Source organism: Zingiber officinale, chromosome 8B (genome assembly GCF_018446385.1).
Source record: "Zingiber officinale cultivar Zhangliang chromosome 8B, Zo_v1.1, whole genome shotgun sequence".
NCBI lineage: Eukaryota > Viridiplantae > Streptophyta > Magnoliopsida > Zingiberales > Zingiberaceae > Zingiber > Zingiber officinale.
This window is the reverse complement of record NC_056001.1, coordinates 4,403,253-4,428,763: the sequence shown is the minus strand read 5'-3', so window position 1 is coordinate 4,428,763 and position 25,511 is coordinate 4,403,253. Positions and strand designations below refer to the sequence as shown.

The following is a 25,511-nucleotide window of genomic DNA, read 5'->3' as shown; positions in this document are numbered from 1 at the left end:
TAAAGTGGTGTTTGAAACAAGTTGCATGGATCTTCACTAAGTACACTTACCCAAGCCCAATAGGCCAATAATCTTTATCGGTTCTAGGTTGGAACCAGTTAACCGACCGGAACCGGTTCAACCGGAACCGGTAGAACCGGTAAGATATCGATCGGTTAACCAGTTTTAAATAAATCATGGTAAATCGGAATTAACCGGAACTGATAAACCGGTAAACCGGTTAACCGACCGGTTGAACAGGCCTACTTCTCGTCCATCGATGTACTCTTCCGCAGCTCTTTCGTCCTTCGGACGCACCAAGCTCGTCGGCTCCCTTCCTATGTCGTCCTTCTCGCTAGCTGCGTCTTCCGCTCGACTTCCTGCGCTCCTGCACACTTAGACACATAGATCAAATAACAAACAGGACATAACCTAACTTGGTTGATCACATCAAAACAACCACAGGATCCAACAATTCATACCCTTAAATACTAATTTGACTTAATATATTGAAAGTAATGATTTTTTGGACTTGAATTAAATTTTTCAAACACATTCATATTTAAAAAAATTACTACGCTCAATATATTAAGTCAAATTGACATTTGAGGATATTAATTAATCAGAAGAGGTAGCCGAATATATAAAGTAGTTTCATGTTCATCCGAGATTATTTGGTATATTAGCCGATTTTGTCCAAAATCGACTGATAGACTAAATAACTTCGGATTGACATGAAACTAGCTCTACTTTTTTCTGATCATATCTATGCCTTTAAATATCATTTTGACATAATATATTGAGTGCGGTGATTTTTTGAACATAGATATATTTTTTAAAAAATGTAAACGTCAAAATTTTGAGTAAATCAATCACTGATTTTTTTTTTTATCAAAGTCGATTTGAGGTTAAATTAGATGGACCAAATGATTTTAAATTGACATAAAACTAGTTCCTACTTGTTTGACTAGTTTTTTTTGATTATATGTATGTCCTTAAACGTCAATTTGACCTAATATCAAAAGCAATAATTTTTAAAATAAAAATGGGTTGAAAAATTTAATTCATGTTTAAAAAATCCTCTCAATATATTAAGTCAAATGTTTGAGAGTACATATATAATTATAAGAGATAGGCGAAGACATGAACTAATTTTATCTCAATTTAAGATCGTTTGGTACGCCAACTGATTTTATCTAACATGAACTTTGATTAAAAAAATAAATCTGGTTGACACGGGAGGGGTAAAATGAGAAATTAATATATAATTTGATAATTTAAAAACTACTCGGCATGATTTAATAATTTTAAAAAATTACCTATTTAGTTCAGTAAAAAATCGTTAATTTTAATTACTTTCTTAAGTGTGTTTAAATTCCTCATTCTCTCTATCCATATGTTCAAAGTTACTTATTGAAGTTTTGCCACATGGTTTGACCAACTTGAATGCCGGGGCGAATCTGAGCATTCATCTCTATGCGATTCTCATTGGTCCATAGTCGAGTCTCACGGATCGCCAGTAGACAGATCTTCAACCGTCCATGAAGACACATCCAACGGCAATGGATCGCGATCTGTGGACCGCACAACTCCGGGAAACCAACCCGAGGCTATAAATCGGTTCGGTTCGATTGGGTTTGGCATCGAGTTTAAGAAGCTCTTGTGTGCCTTTCCGAATTCTCAAGCGCCGTACAGATAAATCTCGCCGGAACGACATGGACGCGAGCGGAGCGGTGGCGGGCAAGGGGAAGAAGGGAGCAGCCGGTCGCCGGGGCGGTGGCCCTAAGAAGAAGTCAGTCACCCGATCCGTCAAGGCGGGTCTCCAGTTCCCCGTCGGCCGCATTGGCCGCTTCCTCAAGAAGGGCCGGTACGCCCAGCGCGTGGGCTCGGGCGCCCCCGTCTACCTCGCGGCCGTCCTCGAGTACCTCGCCGCCGAGGTGCTGGAGCTGGCCGGGAACGCGGCGCGCGACAACAAGAAGAACAGGATCATCCCGCGCCACGTGCTGCTGGCGATAAGGAACGACGAGGAGCTGGGGAAGCTGCTCGCTGGCGTGACGATTGCACACGGAGGCGTGCTGCCCAACATTAATCCGGTGCTGCTTCCGAAGAAGTCGGCCGCCACTGAGGCCAAGCCGGCGAAATCGCCCAAGAAAGCCGCTTGATTGGTATCGTATCTTTCTTTTCTTCGTTGATCTCGTGTAGTTCTGTGTTAATTTCAGGATGTAGGAAATGTTCAATATCGAATGTAATGCGTATGATATTATGAATTATCTCTTCAAATCTTTCTGGGTTCGTCGTTGTGGCACGATACGTGATCGCTCAGACTTTTGTATTGCGTGAACACATCATTTCTTCACCACGCCCAAAATATTTTGATGCTTACTTCATCTAAAACATGGTTTTATAATTACTGAAATGGGAAGGGAAAAGATTTACTGTGAAAAAACCCAGAGGGAACGAAGGACGATATTATTCGAGCCAGCTTCAGAGAGTTCCTGTGTCACCAGCTGATGCTGCATATGATTCAAGGCACGCCTTCTTGTTCAATCACCTCTTGGTAGTGGCAATTGTGGCCACAGGGCTTTCTATTGTCTAAATTTAATGAAAAAAAAGTAAAATTATTCTACGATATGAAGTCTTGGTAAAACATGTTTGAGCAAGTCAACTTCAGGAAAAAGAACCTTTTTTCTCTGGAGATGGAGGAGATAACAAACCTCTTGATGAAAATATCCTCCCTTGTACTATAATCATCGACCGGATAGCCGAATTGATCACCGCAAGAACAATTTCTTCCATCCTCTGTATCAACAAGTTCATTGCCGCCGCCTTCAATGATGCAGTCATCAAAAATGTGAGTGGTCTTCGGATTTGGCCCGTGCAAGACCACACGAGTGTAATCCTCAGACAGTGCCATCTCCGACGGGGGAATCCATGATCTCCGAGCAGGGGGAGAGGGGTACAAGGCCACCAACGAATTCCTTGTTTTGATGCCAAACTCTATAGGAGAATGCCGAGGCTCCGCTGTGCTGCGGCCAGTTGAAACGCCGTCGGATTCAGTGGTAGAAGGTATTTGAATCTTAAGCTGAGACCCAAACACCACCACCCTCTTCTCTTGTATCGAAACACTCTTAACAGAGTCCTCGTTTGTGAGAACATCAAGAAGGCCACGTCCAATGGCCCTTGTCCCTTCTTCGTAGTCCTTGCAGCCTTTTCTGCTGCCGTTCCTAAGGGAAGAGAAGGGCATGGTTTCAAGTATGGAAGTGGGAGAGGCAGCAGTTGAGGGACGATCACGCATCCAGCCTTGTTTGCTGGTGACTGTACTTGACCTGTTCTTCAGCATGAATTCCTGAAATTTTGATCTCAAAAACATAGGAAAACAACTGCAAAGAGCAGGAGAGCAGCTCTATAATAAAGATCACTACCAGCAGGACAGAAAATATACAGCTTACTCTTGTGCAGGGGGAAAAGTGGCCTAAACACCTCAAACCTCAAGGTGGAGCAAAACAAATGATGTGCGGTGGCGAAGAAGAAAAAGAAAGGCAATCATGTCTCGTTGTTGCTCATTGGCTCAAAAGAGAGGAAAACAACTGATCATGGAAGGCAGGCCAGCGTCATTAGCCGTCAAAGAACTATCGCTGCTTAACTTGACGTATGGTCCATATCATCTATTGGCATTTATAGCCTGTAATGCCGCGTATAAGATGGAGGCACAGAAGGGACACATCCACTTGGCTTAGTCAACCTATTCAATAATATCATCAGTAACCACAGTGTCAATCCAATAATTGAAGATTAGTAGTTGAGTTTAGATGGATTTCTAGTGAGAAGTCTAGTGGTAGCATTTGGATAGTGTTCACGTAAAGGGTTACAAGATAATAAGCATAAAGTAGTCACAAGAAGCTGCTTTTTCATATATATATATATATATATATATATATATATATATATATATATATATATATATATTTGTCTACTCAGGAAAGGGACCAGCTACTTTTCTCGACTAGTGGTGAAAGCTTTAGCATGGAATTGAGTTGGTTGTTCAATTAAAATGGATCACGAAGTGGCCGTGGCAAACTCCTTCCTGAAAACAATGTTGTAATGCTGCAAACTCCAAAAGGTGATGTAATGTATTGTGTTATTGAAATATTTTATTTTCTCTCTGAGAGAGAATATGTAGAAGTAGATATATATTGTTAATTTAGAGAGGTCAGTTGTAATCCCCGATCAAGAACTGTAAGTGAAAGGTGCTGCTAAGGACATGAACACCACAAATTTCTTATATGAATGACAGACAATATCTCATCAAACTAAAAACAAGACAAATTATCTTTAATAGCTCTTGGTTCACCTCATATTTTATCTCAATGATCTAATGCTTTAGAGAGAGGAAGGTGATGGAAGTTTCAAGTATCGACAAGTTTTCCCACTATTGCACATACTTGACAAAATTAGAAAGGTTTGTGCTTGGTCGATCTATGTTTTAGTTGATAGAATTGGTTAGACAATAGAATTATTTTGAATTACAAGCCTTTAAATTCAGATAGGAACATATAACTTCAGTGGTTATGGCTTGGAAATATAGGTCAAAACTTCATATCCATTCTGGATATTTTGATAGACTGATGAAGCATATTGGAAGGAAGAAAGACATATATCTACATCTTTCTCGCTCTATCAAAAGCCCAGAGTTTGGAGATATATCTAGATGCTATAATGGCTGTTGTATGTGTCAGAATCTCTTACCTCTGCTGAACATTACGACATACAACGCACTAAAGAATTATATGTTATTTTCCTCACAAAAAAGGCAAACCGTTTTTGTCATTAGATAGTAATCACACCAGCTCTGAGAAAATTAAACCGTAGCTAAGAAACTCTATCTTCATCAGAATCCCTTCCTTTTACACTTTTCCATTAAATCAGCACCAAGCCAATCCGAAGCTCTTTTAACTTGTCCTACTCGACCAAATTGATGTTTTGCCAGGCCTTTCACTTGATTGAGCATGTTGTGTGGGGTAGCAGCTATCATCACCATTTGGACAAGACCAGTCTGATTGGACTTAATTCCATGAAATGCTCCATGTTTTCACGTAAGATATCAAAGACAAATTAAACTCGCTGCCAAAATTGATGTCTCTCTCGGAGTTGTCATAGTGCAGACCTAGTCAAGGTGCTCGATCTTATCCTTAAGGGCCATATTTTAAATACAAGTAGGCTTCAATTGATTAGTCTGAAATTACTGCTGAGAAGATAAGACTCCAATATTTTATCTGTTTTTCATTGAATCGATGGTAGATGACTAGAGTAAAACTCTTCATCATTATACAGGAAACAATTGCTTAATAAGTAAAATCAAGCAGGAGATTTTCACAGATGGTGCCCATCAGCTAATGAAATGCAATCACTAAGTTTAGGAACTGTTTAAACCCTACTTAGAATTAAATTTTAAGCTCCATAAGAATCTCATTTTACTTACTAATCAATCTGCAATAGAAAGTATGTGATCACTGCAAGAAATGCATGAGGTATGGAGATTGAAGATTCTTCAAGTTAAGACAGAGAGGAAAAACAGAAAAATCCAACCTGAGTTGTCATTCCATTTGTCTTAATCAAGCACCACATTATCTTTTAGGTGGGCAGCAATGTTTTGAAGGGACACTACCAAATCCTGTAATCCAAAAAATAGATGAACCAAAAACATCATGTGAGATAGTTGGATAGTTAGTCTTTACATGTGAAATTAGAAAGTAGCTTTTTTTTTTTGGTGTTCAATCATTTCATGATTTAAATGTGAAAGTTAATTAGATTACCAATTTCATTGTTTCTGCTAGTAAAAAGAAGGCCACCATTTTTGACATCAATTAACATTATAAAAGTAAGACAGGGATGTCTGCCCCAGTGCCCACTGAACAAACTTTGACATGTAACTAAGTTCCTCTGTCTTCTAGAAGAAAAATGGGGCTAGTGACCAACCTGTATAATTGATAAAACCACATATGGGGAAGATTCCTAATCTTTGAAAGCAGAGTAGGTTCGTGGAGTAAATTTAGATTTGTATTCCTTGATCCAAGGCAATTACAGAATTTTTCTTATTTAGCCAAAGTTATGAGACTTAGTTTGACTCGCTAAGGATCAGTTTGGCGTTGCTTGGTCTTGGTTCTCTTATCTGTTCAGACTCAATCTGGTAGGCAGTGTTTGAGTATTAGAATGAGCTTTAGAACAGAAAATTGTAGATGATTAATAATCAATAACTTAATTCAGATGACTATAAGGAGAAGAGGAACGTGGTGGAAGAATGCCAAAAAGGAACATCTAATACAAGACCTAAATAGTAAGTGAGCCCGCTTGAGCCCGATCATCATTCGCTACATCCACAAGGTCCAGTTTTGAGAGCGCGCAGATTAAAGGGCTGACGGATCTGGCTCCATCACATATCATCAACACCTCCTCCCACCCTCTAACCTCCTCCCTCCCTCTAACCGTTATTCACCTTCTTTCACATAGTACGAGAAGGGATTGTGAGGGACTGAGGGATATAATCACATTTTGCTACAACATAAATATTGATATTTATACAGCGGACAAAATAATTCTAAATTTGGTAACCAAGCACACTAAATTCAGGGATGACATCCTGAGGAGATTTAAAAATTGAGATACATGTATTAAGGCTGATCCTTCCCATTAAAGTTATAACTAGAGAAGGGAAGGAGTTCCCCTTAGACAAATGATCAAAACATGCATGCATACTCTATGACCTTCCACGGCCTCTGAAGCCACCGCGCCCACCTCTAGGAGGTCCCCCTCTACTACCCCTAGGGCCGCCTCTTCCACGAAAGCCTCCACCACGTCCACCTCCACGACCTCCACCTCTTCCGCCACCACGACCACCTCTTGTGGCTCCCTCTTGCCCCCTGCACGAGGAAATTTAGCACATTGGGGTAAGTTTTTCAACCCAGGATGACAATGCAAGACGACGGTTTCAAATCCTCAGACCGAGGCATACTTTAATTTATGAAGCCTGAAGTGCATAAATTATTGGATGCACCAACTCATCATAGATATTCTAGAGAACCAAGTATTTGTCCTTAGCTACCAACAAAAAAAAATCTCCAACAATCTTTGGTTCAAATATAGATGTCGATAACCATCTAATGCAAAATGTAGTGAACAGTTACATGGTTTTAATCTATTGACTGTAAAAGAAGGGATTCAATTTGCTAAAGTTGTCTTATTTTGGTGTTAATACGTTTCCTAATTCCGAATTTGCCGCGAACAGGTTAAATGGAGTTTCATCAATGTCATGGTTTGTTAAATTTCTAATTTCCAATGTCTTGAAAGATAGTAGAGATGTTGTTGGTTTCATGTTAGTAGAAGCTTAATGTGTTGGAGAAAGCTTCAACTTATTCACATGGAAGTATAACCAAATGTTATATATTATGTAAAACTACGAGCAATATATTTATACAACACACAAAAAATTTGAATTATACACTGGTTACCAACTCTTAACGAAAATAACTTTCCATTAAAGCAACAAATGATGCACATAACAACTAGAACAATGATAAATACTGCAGAAGCTAATCATTAACAAATGTCAAATTGAATTATATTAACTACCGTAATGACCTGAACCTGCATTTGACTTCATAACTCATCATGGTGGCAAAAGGCGAATACGTTCACCCCCAGCGCCCCCGCCAACCTGTCCCAAGGACAATACGGAGGAGGTAAATCACGAGCAGCTATTAGCCTTTGGAATAGTGACTAGCACATAAGGGAAGTATTTGCCTCGGCTTTGCCGAGATTCGAACCCCAGACCTCATGGTGACAACACCTCATGTGCTAGCCACTAGACTCATCCGAGGGGACTGACTTCACAACTCATCATGGAACTACAATCAGAGGATGTGCAATTGGCATTATGTAGAGATGACCAAAAGTGAAAAAAGTGCGCACAGATATTCTTCCAACATTTTTCATCCATACAGCAACTAATGACAAGGAAATGGCTAGACAAGCTATGCATCACATAAAGTATAATTGCTAGAAATAATTATGTACAGAATCAGAAAATGGTGTATGCTATATAAAATGGGATGACAACAATTAAACAGACAAATAAGAATAAAATAGATGATCATAGTAATTGATATATGCTGTATAGAATGGTCAGAAACAACGTAAATCTGAGCTTGTGCATACTTTGGCCTCGGAAGAAATGGTGCTAATGGCAACAAATTCGCAGGGTCAATGAAGAATTTGTCACCAGTTGAATAGGAATTCGCGATTATTCCCGCTAGCATCTTGATTGAAAAAAACTGCACGGATAAAAGAAAAAAATTCTATGGAGAGGATCAAACTGTCTCCCAAATTGCAAAACTACGAGAAACTGTGTTGATACCGCTTCGTTTATTGGGCCAAAAATTTCATCAACCTTGCCAATCTGAGTCTTGTTCTCCAAGTATATCGGGGCATTGAAATAAGGTATCTTCTCGCTCGGCATTGAAATAAGGTATCTTCTAGTTCGTGAGCTTCGTCACAGCATCCCCTTCGCAGGCATGGAGAAACGTAGATATCTCTACAGCAAGTCGCCCAACCAATCAGATCGAGATGTTAAACAAACGGGACCTATCGGAAGTAAAGAGGGAACAAGAATCTTTGCGAGGTAACGAAGAAGAAACCCACCTACAACTTCGGAGGGCGGACCTTCGTCGTAACCTCTCCCGCCACCGCCACGTCCTCCGAACCGCCCACCTCTGCCGCCACCTCGCCCCCCATCCCTGCCTCTAAAACAGCCGCCGCCGCCGCCGCTTGGAGGCCGCATTCTTCGATGCAAAAGGTGGAACCGCCACCTTAGTTGGAGGCCGCATTCTTGTTTCGTAGGTAGGTTGGCTACGATACTGATGGACGTCCAGTTCTCATCGCCTCTGGACTTCTATGGTTTCAAGGGACTAGGGTTTTGTGAGGCACTTAATTAACATATTGACAAAAACAACCCCGTATGTGCATGACATTTAATTAGCATCACAAGGGTATTCTAGTCATATTATTATGGTTTGGGTTGGCACTTGGCCGGCCTGAATTTGCATTCGTGAGAAAGTTCAAAATTTTTATACTCGTCATTTTTAAAGGATCCTCAGATCCATCCACAATATAATTATGGTTGGATCGGGTAATTAGTGACCATTTCTTTTTAAATTTATCTTTTCATTTAAGTTATAGTTTAGGTCGTCCATTAAATTATAATTTAGAACGGGATGAACAATCGAAGATCGTCCGGAGACTATCGATGATGGACGGATGGCAGGATTATCGGGTGTCAAGCCGCCTCTAGATGCAGAGTCGTACCTGTGTTCGACAGGGCCTGAAGCACATATTAAAAAGTTGTTCTTTTACTACGGTAACTAATAAAAAAGTTCAATTTACAAATAACATATATACTAAATATATAAATAAACTAAAAATAAATATATTACATCAATAAAAAGTTAATAAATATTTAAAATAATTGTATAAACACTACTCGTCTAGATGTTTTAAGATAAAACTATTTATTAAATCTGTATAATTCAATTGTCGGACTCTTTCTTTCTCAATCGATAATATTGGTAGTCCATTTAGTGAATCCTGTAATACTGAGACCAATGCAGTGGTCGTAAATAGTAGCAAGACGATAAGTAGTGACCACCATGCAATTAGGTCGCAATTGCCACAAGCGACTGAGGTAGCGTGCGACAGCCCCGTGCTACGCAATTAGGTCACGCGAGCAAAGGCCACCCTCCAGCCCGCGTCAAGTGAGATACCGACTGCGAGAATCGACGCGATTAGGTCGCACAAATGATCCTTGTTGCACAATTAGGTTACAATTAGTATCACGTGTTGCAAGACGAAGAAAATGGTCGAAGAAGAAGATTATGATTATCTCTTATTCCGTTGATTCGTGCCTTAGTAGAAAGAACGTTGTAGAAAAAATCGCGTGCAAAGAAGAGTAACACCGAAGAAGAAATTACGTGCAAAGAAGAGTCATGCGTCGGTGTATGTCTCGGAGCCATGAGAATAGGTTTAACGACCATTTAAGATCCATGTCTCTCATTTTTTTAATATAATTAAAAAAAATGGGCCCTTCATTGAGCTGGGCTATGAGGCGGTTGCCTCTCTGGCCTTATGAAAGTTACGACTCTGTCTAGATGACCTTCGATTATTCATCATAACGCAAACTATAATCTCGATGAGAAGATAAATATAAAAGAGATCATAACTAATTATAATAGAATCGTGACTATAATTAGGACTGTAAATGAATCAAACGTTCGTGAACAAGTTTGATGTTCGCCTTAGTAAGAGCTTGTTTATGTTTATTCAATATACATAAGATTAATTAAACAAACAATCTTGAACAGCTCGTTAAGTTAAATAAACAAGCTTGAACACATATGTGTTCAGCTCGTTAACGTTCGTGAACAACGTTGGTAAACAATGTTCATGAACCATATTTATTAATAAAACTCTTTTCAATATACTAAATAAATAATAAAATAAAATAAATAAATTTAAATTATCAAACTCAATAACCAATCAAACAATTAAAAGTTTCAAACAATCAAACTAGCTTGAGTTGAGAGCTTGATAACATCTAAATGAACCAAGCTCAAGCCAAACTTGAACCAAGCTCAAGCCAAGCTTGAATTGAGAGCTTAATAACATCTAAACGAACCAAGTTCAAGTCAAGTTTCAAACAAGCTCAAGCTCATAAAAAAATAAATTAAGTCGAGCTTGAACACTCATTTCAAAAGCTTGGTTCATTTTAAGCTCGGCTTGATTACCTTATAAAATAAATTTGAACACCCTAAAATTCAACTCGGCTCGACTTATTTACAACCCTAACTATAATTTAATCATAATTATATTATGGACTATTTCCTAATTCATTAAAAATGAACTAGAGGATTCGGCCTCGTCATTGTTTTTGGTTGCGATTCAAATATTTTCACCTGACAAATTATATAGCGAAAAATGAAGTTCATTCTCGTGTTTTTCAATTAAAACTTTCTCTTTAGCAAGTCGCCTGTGTTCATTAAACGACATATAGGAACAAATTTGGAATTTCTAATTTTTGCAATAAATAAGTCAAATATAAACGATTGTTTTGTTCTATTTAGTTATGCATATTTACAGATGTAATGCTTTTGTGAGAATTAGTATTAACTCTTTTTTTTTAATGAGTTCCATAAATATGTCACAAAATAGACTTATGTGATATTTAGTTCTATTCTAACCATTGGAATGAGAATAAGAATTATAATATTATAAAATGAGAATAGATATAAATATGAATATTATTTTTTTAAAAAAAATATTTAGTTAGTTGAATATTTTTTAACAAAATAAATTAAATTTTTTTTTTTACTTTTAAAGAAAAATAAGAGAAAAAATAGATATGAGAGAAAGTTGAATGTGAGAAAAAAATATGATGAGAGAAAACTATAATGAGAAAAAAAAATATCATGAAAAAATGAAGAAAGAAAAAGTGTGATAAGAGAAAATGGAGAAAGAGAGTATGATAGGAGAGGACATGATGAAAGAGGATGAAGAGAGAGAAAATATGATAATAAAGAAAGTATGATAAGAAAGAATTAATGGGAGAAAGTGTAATGAAAGAAAATGAGAAAAAACATATGATGAGAGAAATTGAGGAGAAATAAAATATGATGAGAGAAAAAATGTGATGAGAAAAAATGAAGATAATGTGATGAAAGAGGATGGGAAAAGAGAAAATATGATAAATAAAATAAAAAGAAAGAAAGTATCATGAGAGAGATAAAATATAATGAAAAAGAAAATATGATGATAAAATGAGAAGAGAGAAAATATAATCAACGAGAATAAGTAGAGAGAAAGTAATATAAAAAAAAATAAAAATATATATTAAGATATTTTCATCTAAAATTTAATTCTCATTCTCATCAAAACTAAGAAGAAGATGAATTTCATCAATACCTAAATTTTTTTAATTTCATTCTTAAATTTTAATTCTATTCATATCAACCAAATATAAGATTAGATTCACTTTTACCACCTATCAGACCTCTTATCTAGTTTCCTAAGCACAACACAATTACTTGAACTCAATTTAATTTCAAGAAAAATCTATATATTAATCATATTATATGCAACTAAGAGAGTTTACAAAGAAAGATTAAAAAAAAAGTACTACAAGGTGAAGACTGATCATCAGGAAAATGGACAACAAAATATAGCTCTCTCCTGCCCACCGGTGATAAATAGTAGTGAAACCTCTATAAAACATGTTTTAATTAAAACGAAATATTATCAAACTTGCTTGCTGCTACACTAAAGAGCGATGTTTCCATGATTTCGCAGTTGATTCTGGAGTCTCTGGAACTGCTTTCTGTGTTACATATCATATACACTAATTGCAAAAATTGTTTCTAGGTCTGTTGCAAAAATGTTAACCAAATCAGGATGGTGGCCGGCGGAATGATACAAGTTATTTACCATAACAGGTACCGGAGAGCACTTTTTTACCATAAGGATTAAGGCGGAGCACAGATTCATGCCGGCGAATTGCATTACTCAAAGCAGCTTGAATTGGCCCCTGATTAAGAAAAATACATTTTTAAGTCGCAAAAAGTTAAGATTCTCGTAAATCAAGTTAACGAAGCTCAACCTTGCATTCTTTGTATGCAGATTGAATCACAAAATTCCCGAAGCGATCTTGTACAATCTCAATGAAACGAGGATGGCTAACCAACTCGTTAATGATAGCAGCACGTCTTTCAGCCCCTGCATATTTCAGGCACCTCTCCACGACATTGCTACTATATTTCTGAATAGATAAGCTATGAAAATGACCCTCCAGTTGGTCCAATATCTTGGTAGTTGCCCATGGGATCCTTCGGCCAAGGATGAATTGTACCACATAGTTCCTACAAATGATTTAGAAGTTAAAGAATATGATCCATAATTTGCTTATCTATTTAGCAATTATGTAGTTCTAAAAAAAAAAAAATCTGGCTCAAATGATACAAGATTTTGCAGCAATTTCTGGATCTAGGGGCAAAAACAAGATTCTTGCTCATATACAGAAAATCATAGACAAAAAAACATTAAGGTATGCACAAGAGCATCATACTTTCAAAAGTATTCAAAGAAAAGAAAAGAAAAATAAATAAATGAAAGTAAATGCAATTATACCCATAAGGATCTTCTGAAAGGGTGCAAGCTTGAGAAGCAAGCTTGGAAACTAATTGGATTTGCTGCCCACCATCCAACTCACTCAAGCATTTCTGAAGCACACAACAACCTTGACGATCTCTTGCTAGTTCAATGCAGTTAGCAATTGCAGGTTCAAAAAGGAACTACAAGGAGACAAGTCTCAATATTTAAGTAAACAAAAAGTGAACAATAAGAATTGACAACTAGTTAAATTGAAATTTGCTTCACATTAGAAAAAAAAAGGAAGCGCCTATGCTACTTCTCCAAAGGATTCAAATACATTTAAATTGATAGCTATGCAAATGGAGGTTTAAGCTATATATTGGGAAAACATTTAAAATATTACAGAACCTTTGAACTTTAGTTAGTCACCAAACAAAATTGGGCACATGCAGAAGATGAACTAGGTACTAGATGGATAAACAAATGCATAACATATGTATCCAATTAAAATTCTGCAGGCCAAGAGACAATGCAACTGTATCAGCAAAGATTGATTCTTCCTCTATCAAGTGGCTAGGAGACAAATTCCAAGAGAACTATAAAATATGAAGAAATTTTTTGGCATATTTTCAAATACATTAAAATTAACAGAACTTGAACAACATAAGTTTTCTTGGATAATTAAAAGCTTCAAAACTAACCAGCAAAGGAATAAATACAGATACTAATGCCCTAATCTACCACAAAAACTGTATTTGGTTCTTCGATAACAGAAAAATTATCAGTACCTAATACAGATTGGAAATATATATAGTCATAACTACAAAGTAAGCATCTCCATAAGTTGGTTTCAGACTTTGGATAGGCAGAAAGCAGTGCAATCCAACCTGTTAAACAGGAATGATTGGCTAATGGATGTGTAAACGACAGAATCTTGGATGACCCATGATTATCACCTCAAATAAATTACAGAAATTAAACACTATCATTTTCAATATGGTAAATTATTATTAATTTTTGTTAAGTTTGCACTTGTTTATCATATAAATATATCTTGACAAGTGAATTCTTTTTCTAATCAACAAATCTTTCTATTAGATTTTGATTTATTTTCTTGATTTCCAAGTTAATATGAGTGAGAAGTCATGACCTGTAATTAGTTGCAATATGATAGTTGAACATTGTGTATATCACATTTAATACGTAGTTTGTGAGACTGCATTGCATGTTCATAGTATTTTGTATCTTCTGTACAACAATAACAACACAAGTTGTGTTCATTCAACCATTTGAGGTTATACTTTTAATTTTTAATTAACATTGATCTCCCCCTACTCCTCATGCCTTCTACTCTAAGTGATCCAACTTATCCAACAAAAGAATATATTGGCATCTTTGGACATGCCCATTTTGTTTTGTGTCTACTCTAAATTTGTAAATATGAGTCTTTAACATTACTGATAAGAAAGATAAACCAGTCAGATTACAATTAAAAAGTGGTAGTGAGAGGGAAGAAAAGAGCAGACACGCAAGAGAGAGAGAGAGAGAGAGAATTTGTTTACCTCTCTGAATCTTGGTGAAAGGTATTCCAAACAACGTTGTGCAACATGACTACCATTGGTGTTCTTTATCAGAGAGACAATATCAGGTTTAAGAGCTGAAACAATCATAGAGTATTGCTCTTCGTTTGTCATAGTTTCCATTATCTTTTGTACAACACGAGTTCTACAATTGTCAAAAAATGAAAAGAAATTGACACACAATGGAGAATCTATGATTACAGAATCAATTACAGAAAAACAAAAAAAAGACTCATACCCATGTTGATTGCAGGATATTCGAAGGAGTTCGCCATCACTAAGGGAAATTTTAAAAATCAGGTGTGTTATTTGATGCTGTTTACAAACCTCAACAAGCTTCTGAAGAAAATAATTTCCAAACTGATCTGTCATTAGCTCAACAACATGGTCGATGACTGCAAGAAATATCTTATCAAAATCTTCTTGTTTTACTTTATCAAATATGCTCTGCAAGGAGCGGCAGTGATTCTGATCCTTAGCTAACAAATGCAACTGATCAATGATATTGTCTAATGAATTACTTCTTAAATGCAGCGATGAAGATTTCATTTTCTGATTGGAATTATCAAGAAAGGAACCTTCGATTTTTGGAATATCCAAGTTTAGAGCACGGTTATTCTGAAATATGCAGCTCATCTTAGTATTAGGCATATACCTCCTACTATTGTCAGTAAATTGGGTCAATTGACTACATCCACTAGAACTAGATTCAGAAAATAGAGATGAACTCCCTCCATGTAATTTTATTAGAAAATTTTCAGGAAATTTTTGTTCACCAAATCTGCCCAGAACTCCATGTCCATTGGAACTTATGCCATCACTATATAGAAAACATGATGGTTCTTTCATCCCGTTTGGAAGCATAAAGCTGTCACACTTACCAGAATATCCATTAAGATGGTATCTACCAAGGTTACCACTTCTAAGTAAAGAAGGATTCAACTGATTATTTCTTCCATTGACCATATTAACATTTTGACAAGGATCTAAACTACCATGTCCAGCTTGAAGAGGAATGGGCATGTAAACTCCTGGTAGTGGCTCATTGCCAGACAAAAGCCCAGTTTCCATGTTTGCTCCTCTTTCTGAATGTCCATCTTGACATTGACGATGACACTCAAGATTACTTCTATAGGTTCTATCATACCCCACATTGTAACACTGCATACTAGATTGACTTAGTTGCTGATGACGGATACTATCTGAGCATGACAAATCCCTGTCCCTGTGGCATTGCTGCTGGAGTTGTGAAGCTGGAAACTCAAGCCCCTGCATAGGAACATTAGGCATTGAAAAGGAGTGGATTCCAGGATTTACAGACATGGAAGAAGAGCAATTTGGGAAGTCTCGCCACTCTGCTGTGTGATCACCTAACACATTCATTGGATGATGACAATTGCGCTCAAAGGAGATTGGATCATTATCTGCAAAAGCTCTATTGTGTATATTGGGTTCAAAATTTATGTGAAAAATAGTGTAATCTTCCGATACCAGATTGGACGAATGCCCTTCCCTGGGCACAACATGTGGCACAAGAATTGGACTGTTGGTCAATGAAGGTCCAGAAAAGAGGTTTTTTAAGTGTGCTGAATAATTTGGATCCAGTGGCAAAGAGTGATTAACTGACACTTGATTGCCTTCCAAATGTAGATTGTCTGACTTGATTGAAGTTATATCCTTAAAGCTCATATCTTGGAATGCCAATGTCAAGGATTGTTCGTCTGGCAATCTGAGAGTATCTTGATTGACACTCACACCCAATGTTTGATAGTAGTTATGAGAATTATCTTGACTGAATGGTGTCTTGATCAAAGAGTTGCTACAATTGCCTTTTGCAGGCTGAAAAGTATTGAATGAGTCACGCAAATTACTTGAAGAAGAATGATTTTTAAGCTGAGATGCGGAACTTGTTTCACGCCCAAGCAATGCAGTGCTACGAATCGGAAGACTATTGTTATAATTTCCTGTGGTAGCATTTGGTATCTCCCTAAGAAGCTTGTCTAAATCATCATAGTCTCCTACCTCCATATTGCAACAGGAGGGGCTTGGATTCTTACAATACGTGCCAAACATCAGCCTTCTCTGTAGAGAGTTTCAACTCTCTAATGCATAAACACGACCAACTAGTATAAGCATACAAATACATACCATTAAGCATTCTAAGAAATCAATCTTAAATGAGACCTGAAGCCTCAACAAATTACTATACAAATTTCTGTGACAGATACAGTGGACAAAAGCGAGAAACTGTCACTAAACCTTCACAAGTCATAGAATCCAAAATGGTATGAAAAAGCGGTGTGGAATTATTAGCACAAACAGGAAGCACGTGCCTAATCAAGCAAGTGCAAACAAATGCATAACCAAAAAGGGGAAAACAAATGGTAACAGGTGAATTTCAGAGTACGATCAAATCTCCTATCCTCTGTTTTTATTGAGATGATGAGAAAATAGCTCGTTTAATCTATGTAGTCAAGTCCGACCCACTTGTACTGCATCTATTTAGTTGAAAAAAGAATCGTATATGCAAAAGGACAGATGAACCGCAACACGAGAAAGAACTACTGCTCGGACAATAACCACCATCAGACCAACTCATGCATATATCTCGCAACTAAAGATCGAAGCCCAATGCAGATAAATCACAGCACGACTTACAACCCCGATCGTCTTACATAACCAAAACACCCAAAAAAAAAGGATGTTGGGAAAAACCCAACATTCCGAAACAAATCGGCAAACCATCTGTGACAAAAAGATCAAACCCGGAACAGAAAGAAGAGACGACGAAAAAAAATAAGGTCAGAAAAACATTGAAGCAGCAAACTACACGACGATCGGAGCCCGGAAGAAGGGGGTTACCAGGCAAACGAGCAGCCGATGCATCGCCGGGCCGAATTGAGCGAGCGATTGGGATCGTGAGGAGAGGACAAAGAGGGGCGGCAGTGATGCAGGAACGTGGGAGAGAAGCGGCGTGTAGGAGGAAGAGGACGAGGAGGAGGAGACGCGATAAAGGCGATCCTTTTTATCGAGTAGGGCAGGGAAGCAATCTCCTCTCCGCTTCGCGTACTCCTTTCCAAATACTACATATGACTCTTCTTATGCGGGCAGTGGGAGAGAAAAGAGGGAGGGAGAGAGAGAGAGAGAGAGAGAGGAGGAAGAGCACAACATCTTATCATGCATATGAATAAATCCATGCATGCATGCATGCTGGCTTACTTGCTTGGGTTTTAATCGGGTTTTAGTTGGGCTTTAAGCATACTAATCCCTCGAATTAATGAACAAACAATTCTAAACAAAATAGTCGACCTCGACAATAATTAACCTGATGTTAACATAATTTGTCGCATGGGATTTCCAACTGAATCGCTCCATTTGGAGATTAAGGAGATAATAAGGCCAACACATTACTTAACTAACACAGCTTAGTTGGAAAGAGTGCACCACTAATCCAGAGGCCACTGCTCGTTTTGTCCTTCATAATGGTTGCAAGGTTGTGGCAGACTAGAGAAAGGAAAGGCTTTCACATGCATAGGACAAAACTAGGAAGGAACTTGAATGAGTTCATATTTTAAGTCAAGAAAAGTTGAGTGTGTCACTGTCGTCCCATTGAAACTATTATTATTATTAATTATTATTTTTGCTAATGACAAGTTGTAAAGGTGGAAATGAGTGTTAGTAAAGTTCATAGGAGTAGGTGGACAGAGAAAGGGCTAGGAATAAGGTTAGTTTTTTTTTTCCAATCTTGTTTGGCAAGTGGCTAAATAAGAAGAGAATCATGTTGATTTGCTACTTGCAAGGTTTAAAAATAATTAGAACAGTTAATATATAGTTGGTGAAAATGCTTTAAATAATATTTGACCACCGCACTGATGAAGTGGCCCTTAATTAATTTCACACCTTGTTCAAGACAATATTTTGGGAAAATGGAAATACAAAGGAAAAAATATGTGACGCCCCAGCTAAATTGAATAGATGCTTCTTTGCAAAGTGGAAGAGAAAACACTTGTTTGGCGTCTTTCCTAAATTAAGATTCAAAATAAAGAGTAATAAATAAATATTATAAGAGTCTAACTTTCTTAATTAAAGTTATACATGATAATTTTTATTATTCCTTATCCTTCTTTCAATAATATTATTAATTAAGAGAAATAGATGAATATTTTAAAAATTAATTTTTCAACCGGCAAAAATTATGCAGAAGTTATCTACTTATCTCAATCTTATCTAAAGTTGAAGTTACTAACGGACGTACAAAAAAATTAATTTAATTTTTTATATCAAATATTAAATTGATACTAATCTTAGTAAAAAAATAAAAAAAAAAATACTTTTTATAATGTATTAATTTTAGATTTTATCAAAATTAATTATTAAAGGTCTAGTTTTTTAATTAAATAGCAAGAATTATGCCGAAGTTATCTCGATCTTATTTAAAGTTAAAGTAAATTTAATTTTTTATATTAAATATTAAACTGATAAAAAATATATATTAATCTTAGCCAAAAGATAAAAAAAAAGTTATACTTTTGAATATCATCGGCCTAAGATAAATAGTAAGATATATATCTAATGTTGTTGTTAATTTATGGGAGCATAATTAGTGTTGTAGTGTGGCTTAACAAAACGAGATTAAAATCGATATAATTTTGTAAGGCTGATTGAATTCCAAGCTACATTTACTTATTAAATAGTTTGCGATGCACTAACCGGGCTTTATCCACGGACACAATGATGCTACGTCCACTCCCGGAAGCATACACATGAAGCTTCAGACGATTTGGGAAGACAACATGATTCATTAAACAATCAATAAATGTTACCGATGTAGTTTGATTTTTGAAAACAAAAAAAAGATTATGATGTGTTTGACAGATTTGTTAATTAATATATCGTTGCTAGTTCGGAAAGTCTAAAAGCATTTGATAGGGATGTAGTTGTGACGATGACCGGATAAAAATTTCACGTTATCCTATATTACAGGGAGTGTTAATATTGGATTAGAGAAAAAAGTTTTTGGTGTTGAACTACTAACATTCAAGTCATTAATCGATTCGGAAGAAGAAAGTAGTAGAAGTAAATTATAATAAAGAACATGTGTAAATACGAAGTATCGCATAACTCTGTTGTTAGATGAGGACCCTTTTATAGTATCACTATTGCGTTATGCACGCATATCAAAGTATTAGCATATTTTCCAGAGTTTTCCTAAGAAAGGATATGTCATGAAGTGTTTCTGACAACTTTCCTTAAACGAGCACACAAATCTCTTTGATTTGACAGGCTGAAAACTTCTAAAAGATGATTTACCAATGAAATATTCTCTAGCACAAACTTCTAAAAGAGTAAGACATGACAAGTATATGAGTCTCACTATAGGTCGGTCGGCCGCCACTCGACTGGAAGATCACCCACTCAGCCTCACAGAATGCAGTCTGTAGGTACCCCTGCTACTCGGAATTCCATTCTGTTTCCCCTGTACAAAAATTTGTACAAACACAGAACTTTTCCTAACAACCCATGTGCATGCTCTACAGAAGTTAAACTTGGATTGCAAACGAAACTTAACATTTTTAATCCAAGTTGTTCTTCAGAAATTAACCTTGGATTGAAAACAGAACTTAACATTTTTACTTCAAGTTCAACCCTTGTGTTCTTCAAAAGTTAAACCATATTACAGAAGTTGATTAAATATCTATTTCAAATATTGGCTTCCAGATTAAACATAGAGAGACACTCGGCCTTCTTGGGTATGAGATCATCCACCACTTACTAGACAAAGCTTTTCAAAAAAATTGAATATTTAAACTTCTTACAGTAAGCTTATGTTTAACTATAGAGATCACAATAGAAACACAAAATCGAAATACAAAATCGATAGCCTCTTGTGTTGGTATTTCAGGATCCATACAAAGAACACAAACTAATTATGCAGCGGAAACACAAAATTGATAACATGATCTTCTGTGTGACACCACACACTATGTTGTCTACAATATAAATTAAATGGACAACTGCATTTAACTAAATACATAGATTTGATCAATGTGATTCTCATTTCAAAATAAATGTTCATACCAAAAAGCTAGGCTTTTAGTATACATCCTAACAACCTCGAGATATTTTTGATGTAGTCAACCGAGTTAAGTTAGATCATGTGCATGTTTGATACCTTGTGTCTAAGTGTGCTGGAATTTAAGGACACGGGAAATTGAGCGAAATACTCAGCTAGTGAGAAGGATGACATTGAAGAGAGTCGACACACTCAGTGCATCCGAGGGACAAGGTGCTGCGAGAGAGTATGCTGGTAGACTAGAAGGAAGCGTGACATTTCCGAGGGATAAGAAGCCGGAGCGGAAGCTTGCTCGAGGAGAAAATCGGAAAATGGGTTCGGGTGAGTCATATTTCAGATAGCCGAAATCACCCAAGCAAACGGAACTTGAACGGAGGAGAAATCGGACGTTTAACACTATGTTGACTGTCCGGGCGCCTGAACCCCATGGGCAACCCTAGGGTGCCTGCCTCGAACGGGCGAGTTCAGCACAGTTCGAGTGCCCAGACTAAGATGAAATTATCCTTTCAGCACCTTGCGACATGGAAAAAATTTTATCCGCACCCAAGCTCACGGAGCCATTCCAGGCGCCCGGAGTTGCCACGTTAGCAAGCGACCATATTCGACCAACAGACTATAAATAAAACTCTGATTTTAGTAGTTCAGACAATCACTTGTACACGAATTCTTTTTCTGTTCTACTACTTTAATTGTGAGCTGTCAATGTTGTAAAGTCTACTCGGCCCGAAGGGAAATTATAGTGAGCTTTTAATAATCTTGGATTAGCGATATTCTGATTACAAACAAAGTAAATTTCTGTGCCTTTTTTTATTATTAATTAGTTTATTATCTTTTTTTTATATAAGTGTTTGAATTATTTCAAAAGCTTGAGAAAGGGCTATTTGTTTTTTCAGGACAATTCACCTCCTTTTATCGGTCAGCCGAGGACTAACAAGTGGTATCATAGCCAAGTTCGCTTTAAAAGGATTAATCGTTATCCGAAACAAAAGAAATGACCAGATCCAGTATCTACTTGTCGAAATTTGAGGGAGACTTCGCAACGTGGAAAAAGCGCATAGAGGTATTCTTCAAGACCGATTTTGAAATCTTATTAATTATAAAATATAGTTTTGTAGCACCTACAGATCAGCACGGAACTGAGAAAGAAGAGTACAAGTGGATGAAGAAGGAACAAACCGACTTTGTGGCTAATGGAAAAGTAGAGTTCTATCTTCTTAGTGTTCTTCCGCCCAAGGAGGTCAGCCAGATCGGAAGCTACGACTCCGCCAAAGATCTCTGGAAAAAATTCCTAGAGTTTCACTAAGATACTTCAGAAGCCAAACTAGCAAAGCGGGACATCCTCCGATGCCAACTGGCAAACCTCCGGATGAACAAGGGTGAAAAACTAGCCCAACTTCATGCAAGGATCAAAGATCCGATCATCCAGCTCAACAATCTCGGAAAAAAGGTAACAAATCGTGACTCTTTAAGGTACGCACTTAATGTCTTTCTGAGAACTCAAGAGTGGTTAGCCTTAGTAGATGCTTATTACATCTTTAAGGACCTCGAGACAAGTATTCTTGAAGATTTATTTACAGCTTTTGAACTTCACGAGTCTCATTGTGCCTTAAAAGCCAAGAAGGATGAATGAGATGCCAACACTTCCCTCGATGATGATGAATCATCATATATGGTAAGGAAATTTAAGAAATTCTTTAGATCTAATAAATTTAATCAAGTACATGAAAAAAACAAGCAAGGAAGATAAGATATTATAACTGCAATGAAGAGGGGTATATCAAAGAGGACTGCCAAAAGCTGAAGAAGAAGGACAACAAGAAAGGTCAAAGCAGAACAAACCCTAAAGGCGACTTGGGATGAGTCATCATTAGAATCTAATTTGGAGGAGTATGTTGGACTTGCACTGATGGCAAGTCACCAGGAGGAGAGCATAGATGAAGGGGGAGACTCCTCAAAAGAAAACTACAACGAAGAGAAAGAAACAAACTTGAGAGAAGATCTGATAAATGAGTTATATTTACTATTCCTGACTAATTATATACCGGTATTAAATCCATGACTAGATCATTGTATAAACTTAAATCCAAAAATAATAATTTGAAAAAAAATAAATTTTAGAATTAAAAATAATTTTAGCAAATACATGTCTTTTAGAATGTATGATAAATTAAAGGACGAACATGAAAAATTGAAGGATCAAATTGAAACATTTAGAAATTTTGTGTGTGTTAATCAAAATACATAAAGAAATTATAGAATCCTAAATTGGTTAAATATTATAAGGGTCAAATTAGAAAAATATCGTAAAAATATGTTCCAACGAAATTTCTTATCAATACTGTTGGTAAAAAAAAAATTTAATTCCAAAATCTTGCTTAGTATAAATAAATAATCATACATGTTTTATATTTAGTAATATTAATTTTACTTGCAAAATTAAGTTTGTATGCTTACTGTTAGGGGTGAGCAGTCAATCCGCCAAACCGACCACCGACCCAAACCGAACTGAAAAAAAAAAACCACCCGATATAAGGTCGGATGTATGGTCATAATATTGCATTATTTGGTCAAATATGACCGGATTATTTTTTTACCTCAATAACTGAACCAACCTGATCCACAATCACCACTACCTGTATCAGCTACTACCGATAAACTGCTCCACGTTGTAATAGCTACTGCCGATTAGCTGCTACAACGAGTAATGAGTAATATCTATTATCATTTTAAAATAGTTTTTTTATTATATTTATATTAATATTTTATATTTCATTAGATATAGGATCGGATATCCAAATAACTGACAAACAATATCTGATACATAAGAACCGTCGAAAATAGGGCCGGATGTAAGGTCCTGATATTGCATTATCTGATCTAGTAGGGCCGAATAATTTTTTACCCTAATAATCAAACCAATCCGATCTGCGATCACTCCTACTTACTGTTAATATTTATTGCTAAAATTTTTTCTTCAATTGCTTCAATGAAAAATCTCTCAGAATTAATTTTTTAAGATTTTTTTTCGATTAAATTTTTTAATGATTTTTTAATTAAAAAATCATAATTTTAAATTTAAATTTTTTTAGTTATGTATTTTGAAAAACCTATTTTTTCAAAGAATTACCATTATATTTTGAATAAATAAAAAAATCAATCTTATTTTTTTGCTAATAAAACTATTTTTAAATATTCCATATCGAAAAGAATCATGTCTATTTAAAATATTTCTCGTATAATCTTTTTATTCGAAATTCTTATCCAAATTTTTTATAATGATAGAATCATTGAATTTCTATTTGAAAATATTTTTTTATATATTTTTAATAAATACTAAATTTTCTATGGATTATTTACATAAAACCTTATTTTTAAAATTAAAAAGTCTTGAAAACTTATTTAATTTTTTTTATTAGTTGTGAATTCTTCTCAATAGATAAATTTTTTTTGGAGATTTATTTAAATAAAAATAAATAAAAAAAATTAACTTGTAAAAACTATATTTCTATAGAAAATAATTTCTTTGTGCTAAAATACTTATAAATTTTTTGTGAACATTTTTCTGCATATTCATATACTATATTTTTTTTTTTTGACTTTCATGAATTTTTTTAAAAAATTTTCAAAATATTAAACTTATTTTAAATTAAATTTACAAATGTGATTCTTAAATCTTGAAAATTTTGATTTTTTTTTTTTGAAAAATATTTTGTAAAAGTTTTTTAACTTTGAAATCTGTTTCCTTAATTCTCAGAAAAAGTTTCATTATTTTTTTTTCTTGACCCTATTTTGTTGTGATCAAAGGGGGAGAATGAGATATGAGAGCTTAATTTTAGAGGGAGGTTATGTTTGTAATTTTGTAGTTTGCAAAAGTACATTTTTTTTGTCATTTTATTAAAACTATATTTTATACCCTAACTCTAACTTGGGTTGATGCACATAAAAAATGAGGAGATTGTAGGTACCCTGATATAATTTTGATGTAGTCGAATAAATTAAGTTGGGTCCTATGTATGTTTGATGTCTTGTGTCTAAGTGTGCAGGAACTTAGGAGTACAAAAAGTCGAGCGAAAGACGTAGTTAGCGAGAAGGACGGCATGAGAGAGAGTCGATGAGCTCAGTGCGTTTGAGGGACGAGGTGCTACAAAAGAGTATGATGGCAGATGAGAAGGAAGCGCGCGACATTTCCAAGAGATGAGAAGCTGGAGCAGAAGCTTGCTCAAGGAGAAGGTCGCAAAATGAGTTCGGATGAGCCCTATTCTGGATGGCCAAAGTCACCCAAGCGAATGGAGTCGGAATGAATAAGAAAACGGACAATCAACACTATGTTGACTGTTCGGGCGCCCAGACTAGTTCGGGCGCTCGGCCCCATGGGCATCTCAAGAGCGCCTGCCTCGAACGAGCGAGTTTAGCACAATCCGGGCGCCTGGACCAGGATGAAATGATCCTTTTTGCACAGTTGCAACGCGGATAAAGTTTTATCCACACCCATGCGCCCGAAGCTGCCACGTCAGTAAACTGTCAGATTTGACCAATAGACTATAAATAGAGTCCTGATCTCAATAGTTCAAACATTCACTTGTATACTATTTTTTTTCTATTCTACAACTTTAATTGTGAGTTGTCAACGTTGTAAGAGGCTACTCCGCCCGAAGGAGAATTTTAGTGAGTTTTTAATAGTCTTGAATTAG

At 36.1% G+C, this 25,511-nt stretch overlaps 3 protein-coding genes and 1 pseudogene across 9 annotated transcripts; 1 reads left to right on the top strand and 3 right to left on the bottom strand.

Annotated features, from left to right (window-relative positions):
* Positions 1 to 1,617: 1,617 nt before the first annotated feature.
* On the top strand, positions 1,618 to 2,261 carry LOC122014701 (probable histone H2A.5). The gene has a single exon (XM_042571072.1). The coding sequence runs from the start codon at positions 1,695 to 1,697 to the stop codon at positions 2,139 to 2,141; it is 447 nt and encodes a 148-aa protein (XP_042427006.1). The 5' UTR covers positions 1,618 to 1,694; the 3' UTR covers positions 2,142 to 2,261.
* Positions 2,262 to 2,311: 50 nt separating this feature from the next.
* Positions 2,312 to 3,646, bottom strand: LOC122014699 (FCS-Like Zinc finger 8-like). Of its 6 annotated transcripts, none has more exons than XM_042571067.1 (3): positions 3,422 to 3,646; positions 2,661 to 3,325; positions 2,312 to 2,571 (listed from the first exon to the last, which is right to left on the bottom strand). In XM_042571067.1, the coding sequence occupies exons 2-3, from the start codon at positions 3,317 to 3,319 to the stop codon at positions 2,565 to 2,567; spliced, it is 666 nt and encodes a 221-aa protein (XP_042427001.1). In that variant the 5' UTR covers positions 3,320 to 3,325; positions 3,422 to 3,646; the 3' UTR covers positions 2,312 to 2,564. The 6 variants fall into 6 exon arrangements, with proteins under 6 accessions (XP_042427001.1, XP_042427003.1, XP_042426999.1 ...); XM_042571069.1 differs by having other exon boundaries at positions 2,661 to 3,305; positions 3,422 to 3,645; XM_042571065.1 differs by having other exon boundaries at positions 3,429 to 3,645.
* A 2,877-nt stretch (positions 3,647 to 6,523) lies between these two features.
* Positions 6,524 to 8,927, bottom strand: LOC122016479 (annotated as a pseudogene).
* Positions 8,928 to 12,122: 3,195 nt separating this feature from the next.
* Positions 12,123 to 17,917, bottom strand: LOC122017967. Of its 2 annotated transcripts, none has more exons than XM_042575697.1 (6): positions 17,610 to 17,917; positions 14,986 to 16,870; positions 14,730 to 14,892; positions 13,204 to 13,367; positions 12,677 to 12,935; positions 12,123 to 12,604 (listed from the first exon to the last, which is right to left on the bottom strand). In XM_042575697.1, exons 2-6 carry the CDS (start codon positions 16,818 to 16,820, stop codon positions 12,497 to 12,499), a joined length of 2,529 nt encoding a protein of 842 aa, XP_042431631.1. In that variant the 5' UTR covers positions 16,821 to 16,870; positions 17,610 to 17,917; the 3' UTR covers positions 12,123 to 12,496. The 2 variants fall into 2 exon arrangements, with proteins under 2 accessions (XP_042431631.1, XP_042431632.1); XM_042575698.1 differs by having other exon boundaries at positions 14,986 to 16,849.
* Positions 17,918 to 25,511: the final 7,594 nt, after the last annotated feature.

Bases quoted from the DNA above. Each gene is read 5' to 3' on its own strand.
- LOC122014701 (XM_042571072.1), top strand. From the start codon at position 1,695: ATGGACGCGAGCGGAGCGGTGGCGGGCAAGGGGAAGAAGGGAGCAGCC.
- LOC122014699 (XM_042571064.1), bottom strand. From the start codon at position 3,349: ATGTTTTTGAGATCAAAATTTCAGGAATTCATGCTGAAGAACAGGTCA.
- LOC122017967 (XM_042575697.1), bottom strand. From the start codon at position 16,820: ATGTTTGGCACGTATTGTAAGAATCCAAGCCCCTCCTGTTGCAATATG. The intron at 12,936-13,203 runs GTATAATTGCAT...AATCATTTGTAG, and splicing joins CTTTCAGAAGATCCTTATGG to GAACTATGTGGTACAATTCA. The intron at 12,605-12,676 runs GTTGAGCTTCGT...TTTCTTAATCAG, and splicing joins CTGCATACAAAGAATGCAAG to GGGCCAATTCAAGCTGCTTT.